Source organism: Odontesthes bonariensis, chromosome 21 (genome assembly GCF_027942865.1).
Source record: "Odontesthes bonariensis isolate fOdoBon6 chromosome 21, fOdoBon6.hap1, whole genome shotgun sequence".
In the NCBI taxonomy this organism is placed as follows: Eukaryota; Metazoa; Chordata; class Actinopteri; order Atheriniformes; family Atherinopsidae; genus Odontesthes; species Odontesthes bonariensis.
This window is the reverse complement of record NC_134526.1, coordinates 5,408,966-5,426,762: the sequence shown is the minus strand read 5'-3', so window position 1 is coordinate 5,426,762 and position 17,797 is coordinate 5,408,966. Positions and strand designations below refer to the sequence as shown.

General features: G+C 42.2%; 1 protein-coding gene across 1 annotated transcript; it reads right to left on the bottom strand.

The window, feature by feature from the left end:
• Nucleotides 1–288: 288 nt before the first annotated feature.
• On the bottom strand, nucleotides 289–8,035 carry LOC142371864 (prostasin-like; the record flags this gene model as incomplete). Its single annotated transcript, XM_075454607.1, has 7 exons — nucleotides 7,984–8,035; nucleotides 5,401–5,560; nucleotides 4,542–4,810; nucleotides 3,161–3,306; nucleotides 1,462–1,945; nucleotides 1,133–1,304; nucleotides 289–538 (listed from the first exon to the last, which is right to left on the bottom strand). Coding segments are annotated over exons 1-7 (1,533 nt in total), but the record flags the coding sequence as incomplete, so codon positions are not given.
• Nucleotides 8,036–17,797: the final 9,762 nt, after the last annotated feature.

Below are 17,797 nucleotides of genomic sequence, written 5' to 3'. Positions count from 1 at the left end.
GGGTTGTCAGATTTGTGCAGGAGTCTGAAGAAACACATTTATGAACAACATATCAAGAAATGGTTGGTGATCACTATCTGTAATAATCCCTTAATGTACCTGCTCCAGTGTAAACTGTCCTGTACAAATGCTGTCGGCTGTTGATGCATTCCCACAGTTTTGTATCGTGGTCTGGAACTCCTGCAGAACTTGCTCTTCTAAAGTTTAAAACAAAAAAAACCCCCATAAGGTTTAATCTGTAACAGTTTAGATTTACTGTGTCTGTATTTGTGCTGTTGACTCACCTCTTCCTCGCCCAGAACTCCAGCCGGCTATCCAGCAAGTCGAGCCCACTGGGAAGCTCCGCCCGGTGTCCAGGCAGATAGGCTGGATGTATACGGTCAGGGTTGGTCGGGCTGACAGCTGCAGCACGGCGACGTTGGACCCCGTCAGGTTGCTCAGAGTGATGTTTGTTACACTTAGTGACACCTCAAAGGGGTTTGATCCGTTCTGCTTCAATCGACCCAACACGACCGTCCACTCAGACGCCACCGGGGAGCTGTGGGTGGGAAGACAAACTAAATTAAGACAAATAATAACCGAAAACGTATCACTGCCTCCTGCCGCCTGCCGACAGCCGCGCCTGTTACAGTGTTTGCTGCTCGGTCTGCACTTCGGTCCGCACAGTCTGCACAGCAGGCAGTGATACGAAGGGAGAGAAAATAGGTCCAAGCGATTATGAGGTCTGACTTTTTCCTGGAGAACGATTTTGTGATGCAAATGTATTACTCTGTTGAACGCATATTGTTTTGAGAAGCAAAACGCTTTATTTTTTAAACCCCAGCCAACTAGCTGGACTACTTTCATCAACGCCAAAACGAGGCTGGAACTCTGCTCACAGGACGCAGCAGGGGGTAAGAAGATGTTCATAAATGATGTTGCTGATATGGGATGTCATACAGCTTCATGTCAAAAGAGGCGAAGTATCCCTTTAAAAAAGAAGTTGGACCTTTTTTTGCTTTTTAGGATGTAGCTTTCCTTAATTTGCATTCATGGTGTGTGGTGATCATGAGGATCAGCTGTAATAACTTTGATGTTCTAACTTGTAATTTCATCATTCAAACTAACTAAATATCTAATGTCATCTACTCACCCTGAGAAGCAGTTTGCATTGCTCATCACCGAGTCCACAGCCACCAGCGTCCCACCGCACACATGTCGTCCGTTCTTCTGCAGGCTCGCCATCCACGGCCACTCGCCGGCCCTCGCCACCGAGCTTCCCCCCAAAATACGGGAATTCAGTGAGGCTTGTCCACAGACCACCGCTGGAGAGAAAACATTTTCGGTTCTATTTTTTGTCTAAGTACTGCACAATTTAAAAAAGCTGTTAAGCTGCGTTTTTAACAGATACAGGTTAATAATAACGGTTTAATAACACTGAAAATGAATTTGTCAGAAAGTCAGAGCATGACAGGTACTTACGCTTGGGTGTGGTGCTTTGAGGGGGACTTGTTGTAGTGGTTGTTGTTGCAGTGGTTGGTGTGGTGGTTGTTGTAGTGGTTGTTGTTGCGGTGGTTGGTGTGGTGGTTGTTGTAGGCATTGTTGTTGCAGTGGTTGGTGTGGTGGTTGTTGTAGGCATTGTTGTTGCAGTGGTTGGTGTGGTGGTTGTTGTAGGCATTGTTGTTGCAGTGGTTGTTGCAGTGGTTGTTGTGGTAGTGGTTGTAGTGGTAATTGCCGGGAGGCCTGTGCACGAGACGCTGAGGTCACTGTCAGTCCCAGTGGATGTGAAGCTGATAAAACCCGGCTGGTTGCTTGTTATCTGGCTGTTGATCCATGTCTCATACCGGGACACTCGAGCATAAACTCCTGGAAAATCAGGCAGAGCACATCCTCTTCCAAAGCTGACAATGCCCGCCTGAATCCACCGACCGCCCTGCTTACTTACCAGCGGACCTCCTGAGTCTCCCTTCAAGACCAGAAACATTTTGGTTAGAGCAAGTGAGGAGAAGGAATCTTTGCAAGAGGTAAAAATTAGGGATGCACTGATCCGCTTTTTTCACCTCTGATACCGATATCTGAGGTTTAGTATCAGCCGATACCGATCCAATACAAAAAAACAGCGCGGAATTATGGTTACAAATGGTAAGATTCATTGTGTGGAAAAGACTGGGATCATTCTTTTGTGCAAGGCAACATCAGACTTGACTTAAAGCGGCACTATGCAACTTTTTCATGGTCATAAAATTGCTTGGCAATCATCAGATTGCTTGGCTGACCCGTTCTGATGAAAACGGTGACATTTCCATCTCCATCTGGTGGCCCTAGCCCGAAACAGCGCTTGCAACTTTGCCTGTGGCGCCGCGTGCTTTGTTTACCTCTGGAAGTCTCGCGACACACGAGAGCCGAGAACTACTGCTTCACGGCAGGTCTAAAGGGCTCTGAGCCGAGCCAGGGAGCCTGATAAGACACACCTCTCTCCATTAGCTGTCGACGGCTAAATTGAATGCGGTTAGCTTCTAGAGAAGTAATATATAATATGGCTAGACTGTCGCCTTATTTTCTACGGAGCTCCCCCTACAGCTTTGGGGTGTGTATTGCATGGTAAACAAACCCCGTATTACTGAAAGTTGCATAGTGCCGCTTTAAACATTTCTTTCCTGTTTTTTTTTTAAAACAAATAGACATATAAATGTACTGAATTACTTATTTATTTAATAATTGTGCACCAGTAAAACAATCTTAATCATAAAAATATAACAAGTGGAACTGGTTCAGTTCAGTTAGGGATTCAAAATCCAATGTAAAACAAAATATTAAATAACAAAGGAGCTGAAATTGAGAAAAAAAAACAATAGCTTCACTAGTTTGGTTGGTAGACTTTCAAAATAAATAGCAATCAGCTCTTTATATAGTTTTGTGTAAATGGAAATTAGACATCCATTACAAAAGCATTTGAACAAAACAATAGCTTCTCTGAGTCCCAATTTAACAACTTTTTTCACCACTAGAGGGGGCAGAAGGCCCTTGCATGAATGCCAATGCTGGACAGGTCAAGGGGAAAAATAAATGGCCGATATGGATCGGCCCATTGTCACTGATACCCGATCTAGAATTTTCTCTGATATCGGCTCCAAATATCAGATCGGTGCATCCCTAATAAAAATCTGATGAAAATGATTACCTGGCAGGAGTCTTTCCCTCCCTCAGATAATCCGGCACACACCATGTTGTCTGTGATTGCGTTCACTCCATAGTTACACTTACACCCTCTGTTTCCCACAATCGGCACCTCCACCTCCATCAGGTTTTGTGGAGAAGGAAGGGGCACTAAGGGGACAGACGCAAATACAGTTAAATAAACAACATGTGACCATGAAGAATCCAAGAAGTTTAGGAAGTTTTGGGTTTTGTACTGACTTGTCAAAGCAATCAGCGCCCCAGAGAGCATTTGGGCACTTGTATATAAGATTTACTTTTATTGTCATTCATTTCATTGATGGAAAAGAAAAGAAAAAGTAAAACTATGCAGATATTACAGGGAATTGTACAAAATATACAGATAGGATAAAATTAAAGATATGAATAGACATTAACAAAAGTAGGTATTCGGTAGCCAGTCATGCCTTTAAGGCCAAATAAACTGCAGTTTTGGGCTCTGTCTGAATAAAATGTGTCTAAGTTTTGGCAGCAACACTCATCTTGAGTCTATGCCATTCGTTAGCTGGGCAGCTGTAGTTCTGGACGAGTCATTATTCAAACTGATGGGTTCTGGTCCAATTGAATTCAATGTGGGCAAGATACCTAAGTCTACATTGTGTTCCTCACTTTAGGTTAAAGCATGTCTGAAATGAATGTGATGTAAATGTCAGTCAAGGCCATTTATGGGCCATAAGAAGACTGAAGATGTGGGACAACTTTCAAACATTCATTGCTTTCTGGGACCTCAGTTTCTTCCATCAATGCCTTCTCTGAGGCCTCTCCAACATTTAGAAACCTTACAATAACAACGCATGTATGTCACTTTTTAAGTCTTCACCCATAAAAACAGACTGAACAAAAAGGTGTTAAAACATCCTATCTTATACATCCCAATACCATGACATGCTCTTTATCAGGCAGCCCCTATTTCTGTATTTATGGGTGCCAGTGCCGAAGCCATTAGACACACCTACTAATCTTGTGCCAAACTCTTATTTTTCTCCCGTTTCCGTCATGAATTTCGGCGCGCTACTAGTACTGCACCAATGGTCCGACCGACATAAAAAGCACACCGCTGTGTACGCAACGATTGGGAATAGTGTGCAATGACTTTTGAGTCTCATTAGTGGAAAGCAATTCCGGCAAAATGGGAAAAAGTGGGAAAATTGTCAATGGGAAAATGCATTGAAAATCAAAAACTGGCCTATTTTGGAGGCCTCATAACTCAGCCATACTGACATGATTCAAAGTTTATATGTGACAGGAAACACTGAACTACAGCCTCTGTCTCTGGGCGGGCAGTAGCTTCGCACCCATCAAAGTTTCTTCAGAAATTTTCTAGTTTATTCCATTCTATGACCCACCTTCACTTCCAATGGTGCCCCATCCGGTGACCCAGGTGTCAATGCCGCTGAAGAATGTGCTATTTGAGGCTGCCAGACACACAGGTGCAATGAAGTTGGTAAAATTCACTGGTGAAGACAGCCTCAAGAGGGCGATGTCGTTGTCGCTAGTGTCTATGACGTAGTCAGGATGACGGATGATCTGTGACACTGTGCGAGACACCTCATTAGGGTTGGATCCCTCCTGACTCTGACGACCCAGAAACACAGTCAGGCCTGATGGGTTGTTACTGAGACCAGAAGAAGTGACATTTTAAAGGTTGATGAAACCGTCCTTTGCACAACATAATCATTTATTTCTTAAATAATTTGACATATTTAAGGTTTTCAAAGTGGGACGGAGGGCTTCTAGTAGTTCTCCAAAGAGTTTCAGGGGAAACTAAAAAATATTAGTTCCTTAATTATTTGTCAGGAGGGCATGACTAGCTTAAATGTTGAGATTTGGTTTAACACAATTCATAGTTCCATAATTTTATGAAGAATGTTCCAGTTTTTCCAAAAGAGACACAAAACAACCAAAAACAGATTCAACAGCCAGTAAAACAAGCAAAATGACAAAGACACTCTCCTGTTTGGGATTTATGAGCTTAAATGATATAATATTATATATAATATGATATAATAATGAGAAACATGGAGGACTTGAGCTTTTTTTCAGAGGGGTGTTTTATTCCTAACTCGCTCCCTGACTTGGATGACTCCTGATTCAGAATAAATCACTTGTGTCTCTGTTGCTACTGGATACCTGAAGAACATCACACCAGATTTATCAGAAACTGATAAACTCTGAAGCTCTATGAGCTCTACCCGTGTTGCTCACCTTGAGAAGCAGTGAGCAGCACTCAGCACCCACTGATTGTTGATGAGGGATCCTCCACAGAAGTGACCGGAGGTATGCAGACTGACCTGCCAGGGCCAGCTGCCTTCAGCAGCAGCCTGTCCTCCAACAATCCTGCTGTTGAGTCGTGGCTGGCCACAATCTGAGGAAACACACACATTAAATCATCCGTCTGCTCTGAGCAGGAAGAATAAAAAGAGTCTAAATCTGTAAATGTTGCTTTATGTACAGAAGCTTTGACTTACCACTCAACTGTGACTGTGACTCTGAAAGATAAAAGCAAACAAGTCAAACAAAAAGGATTGGTTCGCTGTAAAGGTTCAAAGTTGGTGTTAACAGAGTGGGGATTCTCCACTGTTATCCCTCTGTTCAGTGTCAAAGGTTTCCTGATACATGAGGACATCCTCTGCTGCGCTTTCAGAGTGGAGATTAAACTTTCACCAAATGGAGACATTTTTAAATCCAGGTTAAAAACATTTCTTTTCTCATGTGTCTATGCATGAAATCTGCACGATATCTTAGAACTTATCTGGACTGCTGCTCGTTTTTAAATTCATTGAAATTATTTTATTTGTTTCTCTTTATATTCTTTTATGTATTTTTAATGCTTCTTCCACTCCCTGCTGCAATGCTTTTATTTTGTGTAAAGCACTTTGAACTGTTTTGGACATGAAATGTGCTACAAATAAATTTAATTTGATTTAATGAATGCAGTTTCCTTTTATCATCTTCATAAAGAGCTCTACTTAGTGCTAAGAACTTCTTTGTGTTTACTTGCAATGAGAATAAAGGAATCTCTATTTTCTCTGAAAACTACTTTCTGCTGAGGAAGACCTGTGATAATAACACGCTGAGTGAAATAAAGTTTGCTGAATGCGTTGGATAAAAGTTTAAAATATCAAAATGTTCCTGTTATTACACAGAATCTTCTGCAAACTCAATTCAAACGTTAAAAGTTGGCCATAAGATCTAAAAATTAAATTAAATTAATTAATTTTCAGTGTTTTTTTAACGTAATATTCCTTGAAATAATCCATCAGCGCCCCCTGCTGTGCAGACAGATTCCTGCATGTCTTTATTACATATTAACTATAAAATTGTACAAATAGAAGAAATGAGTTTAAAAGTCTTGGTATTGATTTGTGACCAATGGAAATGTCTTCCAATCACATTTTAAGGGGGAAATGAACTAACCCATATGGCATGGGCGGCCGTGGCTCAGTGGCTAGAGTCCAATAACCGGAAGGTTGGCGGTTCGATTCCCACTCTCGCCACTCAAAAAAAAAAGATTGGTGGAACTGATAGCTGGAGGGGTGTCAGTCCACCTCCTTGTCACGGCTGAGGTACCCTTGAGCAAGGCACCGTATCCCCCATGCTCCCAGGGCGCTTCATGGCTGCCCACGGCTCCAGGTTGGCATCTGTCTCTGAGTGTGTGACCCTGTGCATGTGCATGTGCATGTGCATGTGCATGTGCATGTGCATGTGCATGTGCATGTGCATGTGCATGTGCATGTGCATGTGCATGTGCATGTGCATGTGCATGTGCATGTCACCAGGTGCCAACCTGGATGGGTTAAAAGCGGAGGACAAATTTCGTGTGTATGCATGTATACATGACAATAAAGTGGATCTTAATCATTAAAATACTAAAAATATTAATTATTATTCATTTTCTCTGAGAGGTTTTTAAACATTGAACATCTTTATAAAATCAGGAAGAAACGGCTGAGACTGAAACAAGTTAATGTGCCTTTTAAAACAAATAAAAAGGATTTTCAGTCTGATTCATGAAGGAAAGCAGCTAATGTGATCGAGAGAACGCAGGCATACACGGGGAGGACGTGACCTCAGGAGCTCAGCGTACATTATTAATTCAGTAAACAGATCATTATTAATACACCACAGTCATAGATATCCATCTATAGATAGATATCTATATTTATAAATGTGGAAACATCACAAATAAATGCTCAGATGTCATGAACAGGTCCTTCAGATCAGGAATTTATATTTGTGTTAAAAATGAAGTGTTTTTAGAAGTTAAACACTTTATTTCAGGAAGTTTTTAACATATTTAAGGTATGCACAAGTTTCTAGTGTTTACCTTAAATGTGTTCAAACCTGAAATAAAGTGTTTAACTTCTGAGACAGATGAAGTTGTCCTGAACCCCCCCACAGAGGCTGTGATTCCTGACTGAACAGCAGGTTTCTCCTGAAAGGATGACTGAGATCTCTGAGAAGTTTCCCACTTCCCACCTGAGTGTGGGTGTTCTCCTCTGCTCTCAACTCAAACTAACACTCACACCTTTCAGCCCTCAGGATGAGTCTGAGCAGAATCCAACCTCAGAGCAGGAACCAGTCTTTCCTCTTTGTCCCATCACATCAGAGGAAAACAAACTTTTAAACCCACAACATGAACACCGGTCGGACGCTCCAGCAGCAGCTCAGTGTGACGCTTTATTTTACATTCTTTCCTGATCGTTATTCTGTGTTGTGACACCTTTTCCTTCATTAACATGAACTCTGGCTGAAAGCGATCCAGGTGTGCACTGAGCAGATTCTTACCTTGATTCAGGAGAGCCAGCACCGTCACCACGTAGATCAGCTGTAATGCCATAACTGTCAGATAACTTCTTCAGATCAGCTCCAGCTCAAGCATTTATACCTTTTATGTGATGCAGTCACACCTCCGTCAGCTCCGACAGTCACCTGTCCATGACACGCCCAACACCTCCCGGTTCCTCCCTAAAACAAACATCTTTCACCTTTCAAGCTGCTCATTTTCTGCAGCATTTCTGTTCCCTATGAACATTTGTGTCTTTTTAAAACGCATTTTCTCTGCTTTATTCAGCCGGGATCTGTTCTCTCTAACCTAAAGAACTTGGAGCACAGAATAAATCAAACTAGCAACGGTTATAAAAACAGCTGAGGACCCAGATGCAGAAAGACATTATGGACTAAAGCTAAACCGAACAGAGGAAGGACAAATGATGTTGCTAATATGGGATGTCATACAGCTTCATGTCAAAAGAGGCGAACTGTCCCTTTAAATGCACTGTTCTTGTGGCATCTTTTATCTTTTATACACTTTATTATACTCTCTGATATTTATACTCTTACTTCGTTTAGGATTGTTCAAATCAAGTTTGGTTGCACTGTACTCTGCAAATCAAATTTCCCCTGGAGGGGCAATAATTATTATAATTAATATAATTATTAATTATTATATCAGGGACTGAACTGAACTGAACTGAACTAAACTGATTAGCTGAGTCTCTTTGCAGAGTTTAACGCAGATATTCTTCAAGGCCACGAAAACCATCTCAAACCCAGGCTCCAGGTAAAGGTTCAGAGGATTTTTTTATAGGCGTCTCTATTGTTTCATGTTGAGCCAAACTGGCTCTGCAGGTTGAACTTCAACAAGGAAGCGTAATAAGTGAGTGATAATTAAAGATTAGTGATGGAAATGCAGGTAAACAGGAGTGCAAAGGAATTCTGGCTTTGATCCACGACAAGAAGAAAAACACTCTGAACCCGACGAGAGAAGACCAGAGATAAGATGTCAGCTGGTTTTCCACTGAAATGTAGGTTTTAAAAGGTGTGGTTTGTTCATCCACCGTGAAGCTGCCGCGAGATAGAACAACATGACAACAGAAAGCAAGAAAATAACAACCGAATGCAGAGAGATGAATAAAACTAACTCAGTGTGCTGCTCTGCTCTGCTCTGCTCTGCTCTGCTCTGCTCTGCTCTGCTCTGCTCTGCTGTGCCCGGTTCTGCTCTGCTCTGCTCTGCTGTGCTCTTCTCTGCTCTGCTCTGCTCTGCTCTGCTCTGCTCTGCTCTGCTCTGCTCTGCTCTTCTCTGCTCTGCTCTGCTGTGTCCGGTTCTGCTCTGCTCTGCTCTGCTCTGCCCTGCTCTGCTGTGCCCTGCCCTGCTCTGCTCTGCTGTGTCCGGTTCTGCTCTGCGTGCCGTGCTCTGCTCTGCTCTGCCCTAATCTGCTTTAGACAGGGCTTTAATCTTTATTGCTGGTAGCTGCTCGAATGTTGTGACTCTTCTGCCTTTTGCACAAGGCCACACTGATCTGCGGGCAATTTGCAGAGTATTGTGCCGTATGATAGATTTTGTTATTAGTTGTTTTTACACCGACACCACCGTATTCTCAATCAGCCGCTCCCAAGGCAGTGTGACAGCAGTCATCTCTCATTGTGTCTGGGCGCACCTCACACAGCTACTTTTGTCCCGGATCAATGAAATATTGTTGCTTTTAAAAGATTGTTAGCCACTCTGAGCTGCTTAATATTTGAATAAGTAAATGGGTGCTTCTGTGTAGCAGCTGATCTGCTGGCTCTACTTTTGTCTTTCAGCTACTCGTGTTTTGCATTCATGTCAGTGGTTGCAGGGTTACTAACCTTTGCTTTGAATTTTTCCCCTTTTGTAAAGGACGGAAGAAAAAAAAAAAAAAAGGACCTGTTAATAATATACGTACATTTAATAGTTTTATTTAGGCTCTCCTGCATAGCTTTGACCAGCGCCGTTTCAAGCTCCCTTATATTCGATCCCTCCTAGCTGGCATTAACTTCCATGCAAACCTCTATCATCTGGGCCCATGCCCGAGTCTGTTCTCTAACCATGCCATTCTAAGGGCAAAGGCCCTGCCGTCATCTCCTAGCCGTCTTGGCGGCCCGTTTTGTCCCTTCCTAGCCATGATTAAATTCGCTTACAAACGCCATAAGCTCCGCCCCTCCAAGCTAAACCGAACAGAGGAAGGACAAATGATGTTGCTAATATGGGATGTCATACAGCTTCATGTCAAAAGAGGCAAACTATCCCTTTAAATGCACTGTTCTTGTGGCATCTTTTATCTTTTATACACTTTATTATACCCTCTGATATTTATACTCTTACTTCGTTTAGGATTGTTCAAATCAAGTTTGGTTGCACTGTACTCTGCAAATCAAATTTCCCCTGGAGGGGCAATAAAGCTCTGAAATTAACTAAACTAAACTGGACTGGACTGATTAGCTGAGTCTCTTTGCAGAGTTTAACGCAGATATTCTTCAAGGCCACGAAAACCATCTCAAACCCAGACTGCAGGTAAAGGTCCAGGGTATTTTTTTAGAGGCGTCTTTATTGTTTCATGTGGAGCCAAACTGGATCTGCAGGTTGAACTTCAACAAGGATGCGTAATAAGTGAGTGATAATTAAAGATTAGTGATGGAAATGCAGGTAAACAGGAGTGCAAAGGAATTCTGGCTTTGATCCATGACAAGAAGAAAAACACTCTCAACCCGACGAGAAAAGACCAGTAACTGTGTTTCACCAATCAGACGTAGCCGTGCAGTCTGGTCACGTGACCATACTCAATCTCGCGGGACGGGTTAGCTTTAGCATTAGCAGTCGTAGCAAACAAACAAAGAAACAGATGAAAAATGTCAGAACCAACGGTGGGAAATGAAGACGCAGACGAGGCCTCATACTGAAAGCATGTTTACCTTACAAAGAGTGAGAAACAGCAGCTACATTATGTGTCTTCTGTGTCAACCAAAACAAACGCACATTTCAGCAGAAACTCAACATCTAACTTGAGGAAACATGTAGCGGTAAGTTTCCTAAACTCGTTTTTCCCCCATGGATAGGTGAATGTTTGTTTTTTAGGTTACATATGGGTTACATATGTTTTAAACATTTCCTAAGTCTCTTTAATTTTTTATTGAAGTACCTGAATTTACCTGGATTATTTTAATTTAAGCTATTTTGTAATTGATTATTTCATTTTAATTTATTTTATCAGTTGGATGAACTCTAATTTGCCTAAAGATGATTATTTAGTCTTTTTGTCTGTCTGATTGAATGCTTGTGTTAACAAATAAATCAGACGTTACTCAACAGTTACTCAGTACTTGAGTAGTTTTTTCACCGAGCACTTTTTTACTCTTACTCAAGTAATTATTTGGATGAATACTTTTTACTTTTACTTGAGTACAGTTTTTGGCTGCTGTACCCACCTCTGCCATGGTAACGATGAGGCTGCAACATGCTCTGAAACAGGTTAGGTTTGTGAGTATTTACTCAGTGGCTCCCCTCCCACGCAACTTATTAGCTGCCATGGAGTTTGGGATAGAAGCCAAGGCGGGTGCACGCTACAACTCGTGATCTGGCTGGTAATTGCTGCGTGTACTGGCATAGTTTTCAAACTTTGTGCCATTTGAGATGTGTTGAATGTGGGTGTGATAGACATATATATATAACCCTAAGTCCACCCTAACCCTAAGGTGGACTTAGGGTTAGGGCTCTGGTTCTGTGATCTTAGGCTTTGGGTAAGTGGAAGGGGAAGGTGTAAAATTGAAAAGTATGGTGGTCTAATTTAGGGTAAACAAGTTTCCATCCATCCATCCACCATTATCTTCCGCTGGTCCGGGAATCGGGTCGTGGGGGCAGCAGCTTGAGCAGAGAAACCCAGACGTCCCTGTCCCCGGCCACTTCCTCCAGCTCTTCTGGGGGGACCCCGAGGCGTTCCCAGGCCAGCCGAGAAACATAGTCTCTCCAACGTGTCCTGGGTCTTCCTCGGGGCCTCCTCCCAGTGGGACGGGCCCGGAAAACCTCACCGGGGAGGCGTCCAGGAGGCATCCTAACCAGATGCCCGAGCCACCTCATCTGACTCCTCTCGATGCGGAGGAGCAGCGGTTCTACTCTGAGCCCCTCCCGGATGACCGAGCTTCTCACCCTATCTCTAAGGGAGAGCCCAGACACCCTGCGGAGGAAACTCATTTCGGCCGCTTGTATTCGCGATCTCGTTCTTTCGGTCACTACCCACAGCTCGTGACCATAGGTGAGGGTAGGAACATAGATTGACCGGTAAATCGAGAGCTTCGCCTTCTGGCTCAGCTCCTTCTTCACCACGACGGGCCGGTGCAGAGCCCGCATCACTGCAGACGCCGCACCGATCCGTCTGTCAATCTCCTGCTCCATTCGTCCCTCACTCGTGAACAAGACCCCGAGATACTTGAACTCCTCCTCTTAGGGAAGGATCTCATTCCCGACCCGAAGAGAGCATTCCACCCTTTTCCGGCCGAAGACCATGGTCTCAGATTTGGAGGTGCTGATTCTCATCCCAGCCGCTTCACACTCGGCTGCGAACCGCTCCAGTGAGAGCTGAAGGTCACGGCCCGACGACGCTAACAGAACCACATCATCCGCAAAAAGCAGAGACCCGATTCTGAGGTCGCCAAAACGGACCCCTCAACGCCCTGGCTGCGCCTAGAAATTCTGTCCATAAAAATTATGAACAGAATCAGTGACAAAGGGCAGCCCTGAGTCCAACCCTCACAGGAAACATGTCCGACTTACTGCCGGCAATGCGGACCAAACTCTGACACCGGTCATACAGAGACCGAACAGCCCACATCAAGGAGTCCGGCACTCCATACTCCCGGAGCACCCCCCACAGGAGTCCCATAGGGAGACAGTCGAACGCCTTCTCCAAGTCCACAAAACACATGTAGACCGGTTGGGCGAACTCCCATGCTCCCTCCAGGATCCTGCCGAGGGTATAGAGCTGGTCCACTGTTCCACGGCCAGGACGAAAACCACACTGCACCTCCTGAATCCGAGATTCGATTATCCGGCGGATCCTCCTCTCCAGTACCCCCGAATAGACCTTACCAGGGAGGCTGAGGAGTGTGATCCCCCTATAGTTGGAACACACCCTCCGGTCCCGGTTTTTGGGAGAAAATTATTCAAATTAATTTTTCAAATTGTGGCATAGAAGGGGGGGGGCTTAGGGTTAGGGCTATGGTCCTGTGACCTTAGGTTGAGAGTAAATGGGATGTGAAGGTATATATAAAAAGGAAATGATGTTCCTGTTTGGGATTAAATTACAAAATTTTACGAAAATGATTGAAAATATTTTTTCATCATTAAGGCTTATCCAATTGTTAAATTAGAGCCTCTTATCTAAATGAGTTGGGTCCTGAGTCCGTGTAAAGATCTGTATAGCTTCTTAATAATCTCTGGTGTAATGACTCAGTTGATCCACCAGTGTAAAAAGTAATAATAACTTTGTAAAAGTTAATTATCTAAACTAAAATTACACTGAACGGTAATCAAGTAGTGCAAGAGATAAACACATGAACCAATCGAGTCTAAACACAGCATCCTCAGTGGAAATTTGCATGTGCACCCAGTTGTTTCTGTCAATATCAGGTCAAGATGGAGGAGATAAAAAAGCACGACCATCTTAATAGACTAAATAGTGAAAGTCCTGCCGTATTTTCAGTGTTTGGTTCTGTTGCGGTACTGTGGTGCCACATAATGGAGGACAATCGAGTCGTTTATTTAAAAAACACATTTAAAACGGCTGCAACTGATCAACTTTCTGTAGGATGAAAAGTAAATAAGGTAGCTCAAATTGCTAAATGAAATGCAAGAGCTTTAATGTAATAAAAGCAATAAAATAAACAGAAACCAACAAAAAAAAAAGAAATTCAAAGCAAAGTAATAAAATTGAGTTTTAAGACTAAATTTAAAGGTTCTATGTTCTGCTTTTGCATGTTTTCTTTTTCATTTGCAGATAAAATGATGTATAATAAACACAGCACAAGGAACTCGTTTCATCCTGTTAAACTCTCACTTTAAATACATTTTTCTACAACTTTTCACTCACTGGGTGAAATTCTCCAGGCAGAGTCCCAATGTTACTGACCAGGTTTTCAGAACTTTGTTTTTGTTTTTGATCGACAAATTACAAACTATTTGGAGTTATGAAGGTTTTTTACTAGGGCTGGGCAACGATTAAAATGTTTAATCTAATTAATCACATGATTTCCCTGATTAATCACGATTAATCGCATTTGTACGCAGAATCCAAAAATGAATCCAAAAGTAGCGTATAGCTTTTAGCATTTAGTTTTATTTTAAATGTGCTGCCATATGAATGAAAGTGCCATAACATTTGTTGTGCAAACACACTTTTAACATCAGCATCTTTCTGTAGTTTTTATGTAGAAGCCTCGCTCCACTGTCTGTTTCCTTGAATGACTTGCTGCTATCAGTTGTGTGTTTTGCCTTTAAGTGATATTTTAGACTGGAACTACTACGCTGAGAAGACAATTCAACTTGGCAGTGTTTACAGATGACTTTGGTTCTGTCGACTCCGCCGTCTGGAAGAACTTTAAAATGAAAATGGCCGAGTAAAAGTTCCGTACCCTTCTCAATGTTTGGTGGATCCGCCGATTACTTTCTTTTCCACAGCAACAGACTTTTACAATAATAAAATAAATAATAAAACAGGGGTGGTCCGTGGCGTAGTGGGCTGAGCAGGCGCCCCATGTACAGAGGCTACAGTCCTCGCTGCAACTGGTTCGAGTCCCGCATCGGACGGCCCTGTGCTGCATGTCGTTCCCCCTCTCTTTGCCCCCTGCTTCCTGTCTCTCTGAACTTTCCTATCCATTAAAGGCACAAAAAAAACTGTGTTAATGCGTGATAAAATATTAATCGGCGTTAAATAATTGACTAGTTAACGTGATAATAACTCGCCCAGCCCTATTTTTTAATTTATTCAGAATCACAGTTTGTTCTTGTTTGTGATTGGTTCTCTGGTATCAAGTCTGCCCATTTTACTGAACATCCAAACCTAGATTGATATCAGTGTTGAGAGACTGGTGACGATGAGCTCATGTAGACATTCTTCAAGATCTAGAGAGCAACAATGAAGGTTTTTCAGACTTTAACACATGTCCAGACTATAATGTCATGCATGACATAATGGTTAAGGGCATTTTTAGAGGCATCTCTATTGTTCTAAGTTAAACATTGTTCCATGCGAAGGTAAAATGGATCTGCAGGTTGAAGAGTGATAATTAAAGATTAGTGATGGAAATGCAGGTAGTGCAAAGGAATTTTGGCCGTGCTCCAAAAACAAGAAGGAAAACATTAAAGTCTGGTGAAACCAGATGACACAAACATAATTGATGAATTAACATTAATGGATAATCCATGACGAGCACAGAAGTCCAAAAACAAAACACCCCTTTGGTTCTCATCAGGTCACATTGTTTGCTAGCATCTGCTGCTAGCTTACAGCTACATGCTAACCTGTTTCCCTCTGGGAACAACAGAGGAACTATCTGTATCTATATATAAAGCTGGAGGGTTGTTGGTCTGACTGCAGGAACAGCTTCATTATGTCTGTGTTACTGCATTAAATCACACAGCAGATGTCCAGCTGTTGACGACAGCTAAGGTCCGTAAACACACCGTAACTCGTCCTCGCCAACGAACAAACAGACATAAGTAACCCTGGTGAGGAGCTGCTGATTTTGGTGGAATGTTTTTCCATACTTGAGCATTTAATCATCAGCAGTACTTACATCATTTTATCCATCATGTTGCTGATTTATATCAAATTCTGCAACAGTTTAGTGGTTAATCTCTTGTGATGTTGCCAGTTGAAGTCGAGTCTTTTGGTTGATGATTCCAGTGATAACTTATGCTGATGTGCCCACCTGGTTTTATTACTATGTAGAGAAACTGTTTTAGCATTGTTAGCTGTGAGGTTGTTCGATGCATTTGGAGGTTCACGTTCCTGTAACCAGCGCCAGTTTTACCTCCGGGGAGATAAAAGGAGGAGGAAGTTTACTCCAGCTGTGTGTGTGTGTGATACATGTGATCAGGATGATGGTTAATTACACTCCCCCCCCCCCCCTCAGATTATCTGTATCTTGCTTTCAGACTCCACTTTGCATCTTTTTTAGCTTCTTTTCTATCTGAAACATGGTAACCGCAACAGAAACTGGTGCTGCCTCGTACGTAAGAGCCAGGGCCGTATTAAGTCAATGTGTAAACCTCAAGTGTACCCCCCCCACACCTTGCGCGCGCCTTCAGTAACCTACTGCACTCACAAACTTTGACCTTTGCTGAAATAGTAGCATGTACATAAGCAAGAGTACACATAAAAAGTGTCTTTCTTCCTCATTGAAATTTTACTAAGTAGGCTACACCAGCCCATCAAATGCACTGAAAACAACCAAGGATAGGCATATTGAAATGAATTGAAAATTCGAAATATAAATTCAAATAACATCCAGTACAGCATATTCAGATGTACAATTATTTACATATGTGCATAAATTCAAAAGGTATCTGTCCTGTATGAACATAGACATATCAATTATCACCAGTAGATGGCAGACCGCCACTGGGGCATACTTTGTAACCACGAGTTCTACAGCAGAATAAAAGGACTGAACCAGCAACATGTCCTCCCTGTTGTGTCTCGGGCAAAATAGTTTACTTACACTATAAGGAAGCAACATAACAGTAATCATCTAGGCTACATTTTCAAACGTATTCATTCAAAATCAGTAACAATTAAAGCAGCATCCATCTATATACAGTATGTAGGATTATTCAAATATCTCCATTTAAAACCAATCAATTCAATTTACTATCAATCCAAACAGCATCCATATATTAAAATGTAAAGATTCAAAATGTGTATCAATTTGAAGAGCATTTGTCTATATTGAAATATATTATCAATTCAAAGAGCATCCACCTATGCAGCACTAACAACACTCCTATTATCCAGGGGACGTCATTGCCACAGCCGTCCCAGAGCACCATAAGTTATGGCCTAGGCCCTGTTGCTGTTATGGAGTCTTTCATTTTTTTTTATTTTTCTCTTCGCACAACCACTCAATTGATGTCTATCCATTTTTTTTTATTTTTACCGCGTTTTTTAAAAAATAGATACATTTCACCATAGGTGGACTGGCTCAACTGACAGGTTGAGGGAGGGGGGTTAATGTTCACATTAGGCCACTATTGCTCAGAATTATGATATATATCGTTGCTGTTCTTATCACATTAGTTTTAATAATGAATTTTGTATGAATATTTATGTCAAGTGTAACCATTTTAAGTGTACAAACATTCATGAAAAAAATATTTTTAAAGTTTGTCGTGTGGTGCCCCCCACTGGCTGTAAATGGTTGGTGCCCCTGGGCATTGTGCCGCAGGCCCATAGAGTTAATCCAGCCTTGGTAAGAGCAGTATAAATGTTGCTTTCATCACTTCCCTTTGTTGGTTTAATTCTCCCATATGTGGACGAGCTCGAATGAATACACAAAAAAAACAAGCTCTGGATGCCGGCTGCTTTCAGTTACAATGTGAAAGCGTAATACTTATCATCAGGTAGAATCTGGGCTATGTTCCAACAGGAGCGGCAGCCAATTAAACAAGTCAGTGAGAGGGTAAACGCTCTAAACTACTGTTAAGAGAGTCTCTGGACTTGTGTCATGATCAACATGACTCCTTTAAATTCATGTCAACATAAATATCTTAAATACATCTGCAGATATGAGGCGTCCTTTCCTTTACACT